Source organism: Coptis chinensis, chromosome 5 (assembly GCF_015680905.1).
Source record: "Coptis chinensis isolate HL-2020 chromosome 5, ASM1568090v1, whole genome shotgun sequence".
Taxonomy (NCBI): domain Eukaryota; kingdom Viridiplantae; phylum Streptophyta; class Magnoliopsida; order Ranunculales; family Ranunculaceae; genus Coptis; species Coptis chinensis.
In genome coordinates, this window is record NC_141460.1 from 8,165,829 (window position 1) to 8,178,204 (window position 12,376).

The window sequence follows — 12,376 nt, forward strand, 5'->3', positions numbered from 1 at the left end:
AAATCTCTGTCCGTTGTTATCTCCATTGACCCTTTGAGCTTCCAAGTTCTTTCCAGAGTACTCTTAACAAAAGGAAATCCCATTCTCTTATCTAAGAAATACCCTACCAATGTGTCTTTCCATTCATTGATACCTTCATCTATAAGATCTTGCAGAACTACAGCAGCGCCATCTTCAAAGATGGGTGAGCAACTATTTAAAGTCGTAGTAGCTGTAGAGTCAGAGTTAAAGTTTTGGAACAGAGAACTCCAAAGGAAAGGTGGAGGTGGGGAGTGAAAGGGGTGGGATGAGGAAGATGAAGGCATATCGAAAAGGTTGACAGAAAAAGATCAAAATCTTCTTCTCAGTTAGTCTAAAGCTATCCAAAAAAGGAAAGAAATGGGATGAGGAGAAGATAGGATCTAGAAACCTAATCTAAAAAGTTTTATTTTAGGAAAATAAGGCACACCAGATCGCTGGGTTAGAATAACTTAAGTTACCCCTTTTCTCTCACTTGAGGTCCCCTTTACTAAAAGATCAACATCACTTTCATTTAGAGTGGAAAGAGATAATGATTATAATAATATGTTGGAATGATAATTTGTTTAGAAGTCAAACAATCCATTTAGAGTGGAGTACGTTCATTGCGTGAAAAATAAGAGAGAGAGAGAGAGAGAGAGAGAGAGAGTAGTGATACAAATTGTGATTGTTAGTAAGTAAATTAATTTGCTCCACTGCAAATGCCTACTGGAAAGTAGTAGTGATACAAAAATTAGAGCACTTTTATGGTACCTATGAGAATACATAGTAATATAGAAGAATAAAATCACTAACATATTTAATGATCTTAAAGCGATTATTTTTATTTTTATTTTCTTAACGAAAAAAGTGCAAAATTTGGGTGTTTTCAGGATTTTTGTGTCATACTTGATTTGAAATGGACAAATTGTGGATGTCCAAGGATAGGCTAACAGATGAATATATTGTACGGGTTAAGAATTTTCTTCTGTTTGCAAATCCAACAAAGAGTGAGACCATTCTCATAAGATGTCCATGCAAACACTATGTGAATTTTTGTGAGTTTACTCAAAAGGAGGTTAGAAACCACCTTTTTGAATCTGGTATCGACCAACACTATACTATATGGATATATCATAGGGAGAAAAGTCATAATGCATCCCCTTCTAGTGTCGATGGAAATGGAGACCATCAAGATTATCACAATATGGAAACTCCAAAAGATGCAACAAGTACAAAAAACTTGCTAGATGCTGGACGTGACCAATTCACCGGTGATCCTGTAGAGTTTGAACAATTGCTCCAAGATGCTGAGAAACTATTATATGAAGGGTGTACAAAGTTTACCAAGTTATCAATGGTGGTTAAACTATTCAATCTAAAAGCCAAAGGTGGGTGGTCAGACAAGACTTTTTCTGAGTTACTAAAATTGTTTGGAAAGGTGCTTCTAGAAGGTCATTTAGTACTGAATAAGGTCAAGAAGACATTGTCCATCTATGGAATGAAGTATGAAAAGATACATGCATGTCCTAACGACTGCATCCTGTACAGAGGTGACAAGTATAAGGATCTTACCGTGTGTCCTACTTGTGGAGTGTCAAGATATAAGGAGAATAAAAATATGACCGAGACAATTAAAGATGTTCCCATGCAAAAGTTTTGTGGTATTTTCCACCCATCCCAAGGTTCAAAAAGATGTTTCAGTTTGTGCAAACAGCGAAGGATTTGACATGGCATGCTGATGCAAGAGAAGTTGATGACAAATTGCATCACCCAGCAGATTCCCCAGCATGGAAGACTGTAGATTGCATGTGGCCAGAGTTTGTAGCAGATTCATGAAATCAGTGTCTCGCACTCTCCGCAGATGGTGTCAATCCATACGGTTCTATGAGTAGTAGGTATAGTTGTTGGCCAGTTATGTTGATCACTTACAACCTTCCACCATGGTTGTGTGTGAAGAGAAAGTTTATGATGCTTACATTGTTGATATCAAGTCCACAACAACTAGGGAACGATGTTGATGTGTACTTGAGGCCCTTGATTGACGACTTAAAATTTTTATGGAATACTGTCGATGCTTATGATGCTTACTGACATGAATCATTTACATTGAGAGCTGTGCTAATGTTAACAATAAATGATTTTCTCACGCTTGGTAACCTATCTGGCTATTGCGTTAAAGGATATTATGCTTGTCCAATATGCGGTAAGAATACACCTTCGCTCAGATTGAAGCATTCTAAGAAGATTGCATACATGTCCACCAGAAGATTCCTCCCAAAGAACCACCCTTACAGAAAGTAGAAGAAGATGTTTAACGATAAACAAGAGTTTCGATCACAACCAGAGCCATTAACCGGTGAGAAAGTAAAAGAAAAGGTTAAACTGCTTAATATTTCTTGAGGGAAAAAAGTTAAGAATGTAACTGCGAAGAATTTAGCAAAACCAAAAGGGCGGAAAGAAGTTACGAAATGAAAATTGAAGAATTCAATGGGTAAAAGGAAGCGACAGGGTGCATAGAAAAAGGCAAAGACGCCAACCACATCAGCAAGGGTTGATGCTGGAGTCGATGATATTTTGAAATGTTGGAAAAAGTCATCAATATTTTTTGAACTTGACTATTGGGAGTATTTGCCTGTTAGACACAACTTGGATGTCATGCATATTGAGAAGAATGTTTGTGACAGCATTATTGGTACATTGCTTAACATTCCTTTCAAAACAAAGGATACTGTTAACGGTTGTCTTGATCTTGAGGAGATGGGGAGGGTAGAGTTGGCACCAAAGATAGGTAAAAGTAAAACTTTCCTACCCCCAACTTGTTTTACATTATCTAGAGATGAAAAAAGAAGAGTTTGCCAAACATTGCATGAGCTGAAAGTCCCCGAAGGATACTCTTCTAATTTCAAGCCATGTGTTTCAATGGATGATCTAAAATTACAAGGGCTGAAGTCATACGATTGCCATGTTTTGATGTAGCAGTTGCTTCCTGTGGCAATACGATCTGTCTTGCCAAAGCATGTGAGATATGCAATTGTCAAGTTGTGCTTCTTCTTCAGTGCACTTTGTGCAAAAGTAATAGATGTGCAGTAGTTAAGTCAAATTCAAAGGGATGTTGTTGTCACCGTATGTATGCTGGAAAAATACTTTCCCCCGTCATTCTTTGACATCATGGTTCATCTTGTTAGAGAGGTGAAGCTTTGTGGTGCAGTTTTCCTCCGATGGATGTACCCATTTGAGAGGTAAACCAACTTACTGAGCTTTCCTTTATCCTTGGTTCATATGACATAGTAAGCATCATTGTACTATTTTCCCATTGAAATGTCTTAGGTACATGGTGGTGCTGAAGGGTTATGTACGAAACCGCAATCGTCTAGAAGGTTGCATTGCTGAAAATTATATTGCAGAGGAAGCAATTGATTTTTGCAGTGAATTCTTATCTGACTTGGATGCAATTGGAGTTCCTCCCAATTGTAAAATCACTCTTGATGATATGCTGGTGGAGGGAGTTACCCCTGTAGGGGGTTCTGCTACTGAAGTTGATAGTACTGCCTTGGAGCAAGCACATCTTTATGTGTTGCACAACACAGGAGTTGTTGAGCCTTACATAGGGTAAAATATGTTGATAGTTTACTTCCATTCTTCCATTGATTTAGAATTTCTATAGCTAAATGTGAGATTGCTTTCGGTAACTAAATAGGGAACACATGGACTACCTAAAGAAAATCCACCCCCGTCAGTCAAAGAAACCAACATGGTTACAAGAAGAACACAATCGTACCTTTAGTAATTGGCTTAAAGAAAGGGTCCAATTAAGCAATTCTAAAGTACCATTTCTTTTGTAAACTCTATTTAATCGTTACTAACCCGTAAAAGAACACATGTTTCACAAGAGCGACGCATCACCAATAACAAAGTCTCGGATACCTTAATGTGGATATCTCAAGGGCCTCGGATGCATGTATTAAATTATGAGAGCTATATCATCAATGGTTATTGGTTTTCCACAAAAAATCAGGATGCTTCACGTGTCACTGAAAACAATGGTGTGAGCTTGGTGGCCGCAACAATGCAAGTTGCAAGTGCAAAGGATAAGAAGCCAGCCTTTTCTGATATGTCCTTTTATGGAGTTATTGTTGAAATATGGCTGCTTGATTATTTTAATTTTCACGTTCCAGTGTTTAGGTGTGATTGGGTTGATAGTAGGAATGGTATCAAGAAAGATGATTTGGGTTTCACATTAGTTGATCTTGGTAGAGTTGGGCATAAATCTGATTCGTTTATCTTAGCTTCTCAAGCCAAGCAAGTCTTTTTTGTTCCTGGACCAACTTGATCCTAAGTGGTCAATTGCTCTGGCAGCTCCTAAAAAATGTTATAATGTTGGCGATATTGACGTGTTTGATGGGGACATAGGAGACAAGGTTCATCCCGAAGTATTTTCAAGTGCTGATTCTTTTGATTTGATTGATGAATCTTGGTTAGTTTACACACGTGAAGACTGTGAGGGAATATGGGTTCAGAATGAATCATCTAAAACCTAGTCATTTTTTTTTTTTTTTATTTTGTTTTAGCGATTTTTTTATTGTAAGATTCTCTATAAGTTGTCAATTAATCAAGATTTTTTTAAGCCTTCAGTGAATCTTGTATTTAGTTATTTCGATTAGTTAGTTTTTTTGTTTTTCCATTTGGAGCTTTACTTATTTCATGAGTAGACTTCATCTATGCTAGGTATTATTCAAACAAATTGCTATTACTAGGTGTTTATATATATATATATATATATATATATATATATATATATATTTTTTCTTTTCCTTCTGTGCATATTCTTGTTCATCTCATATAATACTAAGTAATGCCATGTGCTTATATTTTTAAGCTTAACCTAGCCATGGATCCGGAAGAGGTTATCCATTCTGAAGACGAGGTTGTTCATTCTGAGGATGAGGTTGTCCATTCTGAAGACGAAACACCTATAAGTACCAAAGTAGAAAGGAGAGGCACAACTGTAATGCACTGTTTATCTGGTGATTGGGATGGTATCATCATAAGAGTTCACTTTGATGGGAAAGGTAGGCCTATAGGTCGAAAAGTTTGTAATAAGCTTTATGGTTGGGAAGGTGCTCTTGTGAGGAGTCTGATTCCCCTAAGTGCTTTTCAAAAGTGGACAAAAGCACCACCAGAACTTTTAAAACTATTATGGGCTGGCATATTGGTAATTTATTTTGAATTTTTATTTTCTTGTTGTTTCTTATCTTGCTTGTAACTTGGATTCGGTTTATTTATTCGTGACCCAGATAAGATTCGATATAGATATCAGGTATAGGAAGTCAGTTTTGAAATCGTTTGGAGTTAGATGGAGGACCTTCAAGAATATGCTGACTGTCAAATATATTATGCCATTTAAAGATGATCCCGAGGCACTTTCAAAACCACGTGCAAAGTATAAGCTAATTAAAAAAACTGACTGGAATGCATTTGTGAAATCGAGATTAACAGAAGAGTTCCAGGTATGTGTGAGACATTTAAATAGGTATATTGTTCTATTTAAATTAATAATTTTTTTTTTATCTATTAGGAGAAGAGTAAGTTACAATCTGCACGAAGGGCAATGGGTAAGTATAATCACCAAGTTAGCAGGCTTGGATATGCTGGCTTGATAGATAAGATGGTAAGGACTTGTACAAGTTTTTTAAATCTTAATGTACATAGTAAACCATATCACTTCAAAACTAAATTGATTTACTTTTTGTATATCTCATTATAGCAAGAAGAGTTGGGAGAATCGTTTGATAAGGATGATAGAGTTGGTTGTGGCTTTTAGCTCGGTAGAACAAGAATGGTGAATACTTTAACGATAATACAAGGAAGGTGGCAAAAAAAATTGTAAGTTTTGTGCTATGCTAGCACGGGTACGGGTAATAGAGTAAAGTACTAATGTTATAGTCCACCTGAAGTCTAAATATCACCAGCCTTGTAGTCACAATGGTTTAAAGGAGTGAATTTTCACTTGATTTTGTAAATTGAGGTTTGGTGTCCACCCCCACAGGCTACTTTCAGGCTGTGTTCAACATCTCACAAGCCAATTTTAGGCCATGTCAAACCCTGTTCAATCTGTAACATGTCAGTATCAAGCTCAACCAGACCATTCTATGCTAATTTCAGGCACTTTTAGGCTTTGTTCAGCACCCCATAGGCCTGTTCCAGCCCATGTCAGACCTTGTTTAGTCTTCCAGCCCATGTCAAACCCTGTTCAGCCTTTACAAATCAATATCAAGCTTAAACAGACCATGTCCATACCATTCATGTCCAGCCGCAATAGTTTACAGGTCCAAAAAGCACTAGCAGTCCACTAGTCAGCCCATGACAAGCCGTCAATAGTCCCAATTAGGCATGGCCAGTCCACCAGTTAGCTACACTCACTATGAAAACACACGTTGAGAATGATGGGTTGATATTTTATTTCTCAGTAAAAGTATGATCTATCTTGCTTAAGAAGAGAGAATGTTTTCATAGGACCAAATAAAAAAGGAAGAGGCTGAAGGGAGTTAGTAACACAAGGAAGCAATGATGTTCTTACAAAGGCATTGGGGACTCCAGAACATTGCGGCAGGGTTATAGCAGGAGGGAAATATGTCACTCCAACTACTTACTTTAATCTCCCTAAACGGGGATCAAAAGCACATAGAGCAGAGATGGAGTCCACGATCCGTAAGAAAGAAGAAGAAAACCAGGCATTAAAGGAAAGAGTGAGAGAGTTGGAGACCTTACAAGGAGTGATTAGCTCCTAACACATAGAGAAAGTTACCTCCAATGGTTCCAAGAATAATTGTAAAAAGCAAATGGAAAGTCCAAATGATGATATATTATCTTCTGGCACTAACAACAAGACAATTAAAAAATGTCTTGAGAGAGCGTTGGGTGTGAATTCGAGAAAGGTATTACTTTAAATAAATGGCTACACAATGTAAATACTTTTTTAGTTTTGAATTAACTTGTTCAATATGTGGGTAGGCAATTAGTGGTGTTAAATCCAAAAGCGACAAGGCAGTCTCTAAACTAAAATTAGGAAATGAGCAGGTATATGTTATTTAACGTGCAATCTTTAAATGTTACTTAAAATATTGTTGATTTTAAATTCACTGTTATGTCTTTTAGGATGTGGGCTTGAAGAACAGTAGTGTTGCTAAACTTAATAGCAAAGTGGTAGTCTTTCAACATAAGTCGGGCAGCAAGCAGGTAATAGTTTTTTTTACTAATGAGTTAGAGAGGCATAGGAAGGTAATTGTTTTTACAATGGTGATAAACTCAAAAGTGATATGCCAATATCTATTCCGTCATCAGGAAATAAGAAGGTAAATGTTTTTTAATTTTTAAAACTTTTAAACCTACCAATAATGTTATGCTCAATTGTTCTGTTGTTTCAAAAGTGTAAGCTGGCTTTGGGGTCCAAAAGCAATACTATTGCGGATGCTAGTCTAATTGAGGGGTTCAGACCGGATGACAATATCCATAATGTTAAAATGGGGGAAGGCTATGTACATGTACAAATCATACATGCAATATTGGCAAATTCTCTTCTGCGAAGACCGATTCCGGATTATGATATTACCATCGTAGGAAGTGCAGTTAGCTACCACGTGGCTTGGCCAAGTGACTTTGTGGTATTTGACAATTTGGCTATCTCAAAACCTATGTTAGGAAACAAGCAGGTACTTGTCATTTTGATATTAACTAAAAGTGATAGTTATAGTTTACAAATATCTATTGAAATTGTCCTTATAATGTTTGTTAGGCTGTGGGATCAAAAGACAATGATAATGGTGCTAAAGCCGGATCAAAAGGCAATGAAAATGGTGCTAATAAAGCCAAAAGTGTTATGCCAATCTCTAAACCTAAGTCAGGAAATGAGATGGTAAAATCTCTAATTTCTAAAATCATTAATCATGGTACTCACTAGAATTTTAAATTTACAATTATTTTAATGTTTGCGGTTGTTTTAAAGTGTAAACTTGCTTTGGGGTCCAAAAGCAATGTTGTTGCTGATGTTTGTATAATTGAGGGGTTTGGACTGGATGACAAGATCCATAATGGTAGAATGGGTGAAGGCTATGTGCGTGTACAAATAATACGTGCAATTTTGTTTTTCTACCAATATTGAGGGGTTTGGCCTCGTGACTTTGTCATACTTGATAATAAGGTAAAACGTATTCTATTATATTTTTCTACCAATATTTATATAAATTAGCACCTTTTTGTTTTTATTATTCATTGTTTATTTATTTATTTTTATAGAAAAATGAGTTTGAATGTGATGAGCATGACGAAATTATATTTGAAGAATTTGCAGTTTTGGTGGGCAATATAATGAAGGGAAATCTTATAAGTGAAATGGACACGAGGATTTTTGAGAGTGAACTGCAGTTTTATATTGCAAAAGATGAAATAATGGATATTTGTCATAAGCAAATGTTGAATGCCAATTACATTGTAGTATATATCAGGTGAGGGGAATCTTTGATTTTTTTTTGAAGAGATGAGTTGTTTAATTTATGCGTACATGTCGTACTAATGGTATTATGCTTTTCTTTTAGATATATGTATGAGAAATACGAAAGTTCTTGATAGAGGTTTGGATTCTGTTATCCTGGCGATTTCAACTTATATGTAGACAAAAAAGAGATGAATCGTCTGATCTCAAATAGATTAATGGCAAGACAAGGAGACCAAGTTATTTTTCTTCCGTACAATTTGGGGTATGCTTGTTGGTCATGTTCTTTAACATATATGCATTCTCATTTTATTTTTATTTTTTGTACTTTCTTAACTCCTATATATGGTTGTATAGGATTCATTGGGTTTTGGTAATTATTGACGTAAGTGCTAAAAATGTATTTTTCTTGATTCAACTGGAGGTGTCCCTGATATAAAGCTAAGATGCATGGTGAACATGTGAGTTGATGAACCTTATTTTTATTTTGTATGTCATATATGCAAACAACTTGTAACTTAATTGTAAAGTTCATTTTTTTAGTGGGATGAAAACATTAACATTAAGTGAAGGAAAAAGAGTGGAACCAGAGTGAGACTATGTCAAAGTAAATATACAGTACTTGAATGTGAAAGATTTACTTAGTGTATTGAATGTGTTTTGACAATTTGTTTATGTTTTCGTGTAGTGCCCAATTCAACCAGGAGGATATGAGTGTGGATATTATGTCTTGCGGTTCATGAGACATTTTATGATGGATCCTAGTCAATCAATTAAGACAAAGGTTAGCAAGTCTTTCTTGTTAATATATTCTAAAATATCTATGTAATTCTTTCTTGTAAACGTATATCATATATACTAAATTCTTTGTTGACTAGATGTACTCGTGTAGCTAATGGAGCTGGCCAACACTATCACCTATACCATTGCTGAGCTTATTGAAATTCGTATGGAGTTTAATGACTTTATTGAACGATTTATCTCGCCAAGCCAAAGGTATGTGTATGTATTGTGATAATAGTATTTTGTTTTTATTTTGTTTGCTGCTTTGAGGTATGGGATGACTTTAAATGTAGTAGTGTATATCTTGAACCACAACCCATTTGCATTGTAGGTATTTTCATTTATTTTTTATTCCGTTGTGAGAACTATGTCCCATCACATTGTTATCCTCATGCCTATATAAAATAGTCTGCTTTTGGTAAGTGACTTGAGCTTTTGGTAGCAAATTTACTAATAATGTTTCTTTACTCTATTTGTTTCTTAGATTTGACAATGTTCGATCGATCGATGGATAATTCTTAATTTGTTGATGATAGAGTTGATTAGAATGATTTTTAGTTTGGTTGAATGTGCTATCAAATAAATGTATCTAGCATTTTTCAGTAATGTTGGATAAATGATAAATTGATGTAAGGAATAAGTATTTTCGAATGATTTGAAAATATATATGTTGAAGTTATTGTGGATGTTCTAATTTTATTTTTGGGAATTTATAACTGTTTTATTGGTAAAATAAATTTACAGGTTAGGAATTGAATTACAGGTTATTATGCAATATTTTTTTCCTGAAAAAAATATAATAATAATATATATAATATAAAAAAAAAATAGATGACGGTTGTAGAAGAACTATCATAGTGACTATTTGTTGATGTATTTTTCTTCCATAAAATGACGGTTCTATAGTAGTTAATAGGCATTTCATGACGGTTCGACAGTAGTCAATGGGCATTTCATGATGGTTTTGATGTGAACTGTTAGAAAATATTGTTAATTTCTTGACGGTTCTAACTATAATTAATGACGGTTACATATGAGGTGTCATAATAAAATTTACCTACTATGACGTTTTAAAGACTAATATATGTCATAATGGGAGGACCTTGTAAGACGTCTTTCTCTGAACCGTCATAAATTTAATGACGGTTTTGGTTGACTTTTTATGACACCCTTAGTAATGACGGCTAGTTTTTCAATCAGAAAGTGTCATGATATGTATTTCATGACAACTAAAAATTGTCAAAATAGCCCATTTTTTAGTAGTGTGGAAAATGATTAACAAAAAGAAAACGTCATCATCATCATCTTCATCATCATCATCGTCATTCTCATCATCACCATCATCACCATCAGTAGAAGATCCATCATTGCTTTTTTCATAGTAATATGGGTCTCGAAGCCATTCATCTTCATATTATTATTATTATTATTCTTCATCATCGGATTACACAGTGGTTGGGCAATCTGACCAATGAGGCCATTCCGGAAGGACCATGGGAATAGCAAGAGCGGTAAGAAAATAGGAAAGGGGAGACATTTTTTGGTTAAGTTTTGTTATTTTCAGTAAAATGTTTGTAAAGCGCAAGTTAGATTCATGCTTTTTGAGGATCTTTTTATACAAGTAAGAAATTGTAAAAACGATGAAAATTAATGATGTTTACCAAGAAAATGAGAAAATTTAATGGTGATTAGCAAGAAAAGGAGGAGATTTAATGGGATTAGTTGAAAAAAGTAATTTTTTGGTTATCTGTGCGCGAACGGTTTAAAAGTGTTAATTCATTCAATGGTAATTCAATAAAATTTAATGAGCTATTATTTCAATGCATGTTGGTTTTGGAGACAATTTTTGATTTCATTTATTAAGGATAATATGAGCCTTTAAGTTTCAAAACAGTGGGTAAATATTACAAAATTCATTATCAAATGTTTAAGTATCAATGATAATCTTTTTGGTTGAGGATATCGAAAATTTCATTTTATGATGATACAAGTCTAAGTATCAGTCATACTTATTTTTTTGTTAGAGGGTATCGAAAATTTCATTTTTTGATGATACAAGTCTAAGTATCATTGATACTCTATTTTTGCTAGAGGGTATCAAAAATTTCATTTTTTGATGATACAAGTCTAAGTATCATTGATACTCTCTTTTTGTTAGAGGGTATCGAAAATTTCATTTTCTGATGATACAAGTTTTTATTTTTTTTTGGAACCATTATTTGGGGTTAGGCAGACCCCAACCTGTATTGATCAAACTCTTTGGTACAACTTACCAATAACATCTTCCTCCACTATTACATTAAGCTCATACGTGAGTGGAGGCACACTAACCAAGGTAACTCTTGGATTTATAATTCTATCCAAAGTAGTACTAGACTTAACCAACAAATTTGTCGCTCTATTATTTTCCCTATACACATGGGACACACTAACCGAACCAAAATGACTCATGAGCCTCCAGATGGCTTCCACTGTATCGAGACAGTACCAAGGACTTACCTCTTTTTTGTTTATCACTTGGACAGCTCTCATAGAATCGGACTCAACCAAAATCATATTACAGTTCACACTGAGGGCTGCTAGAAGACCCGCCTCTATTCCTTTTAACTCTTGGATAATCACCTATCGTAAGTTAGCATTACCCATGTATAAGAATATGGGAGAACCCTCATGGTTCCTCAATATACCGCCATATCCAACACAGTCTTCAGTCACCGACCCATCATCATTAAATCTGACGAACCCAAGTGGTGGTTTAGTCCACTTAACTAGTTCGTGTGCTCTCTGCTTTATCCTGATTTCAATACCGAGTCTCGCAATCAAAGTTCTAGTTGCTGGAGAGGAGTCTTCAGTGGTCTTGATAACTCGCTGCAAATAAGTTCTCATAGTCTCTATGATGTACCTGCTAATCGACTCAGCATTATGTGCTTTGTTCCTGAATCTCATGCTATTCCTCTCGTTCCAAATCCCATACACAGTTGCACAAATCATAGTTCTAACTATCTCACTCGATATCAAGTTCGATCTAGTTAGGTGCAGAAGAAACTGCCACTCAGCAGAGGACTCGCGCACCACTCCCAGCCCCAATTTGTCTTTTACTACAAC

General features: G+C 35.3%; 1 protein-coding gene across 1 annotated transcript; it reads left to right on the plus strand.

Annotated features, from left to right (window-relative positions):
* The first annotated feature begins 916 nt into the window (after positions 1-916).
* LOC147496510 (uncharacterized) lies at positions 917-2,976 on the plus strand. The gene is made up of 3 exons (XM_086562599.1): positions 917-1,661; positions 1,715-1,817; positions 2,640-2,976. The coding sequence occupies exons 1-3, from the start codon at positions 917-919 to the stop codon at positions 2,974-2,976; spliced, it is 1,185 nt and encodes a 394-aa protein (XP_086418725.1).
* The last annotated feature ends 9,400 nt before the right edge of the window (positions 2,977-12,376 follow it).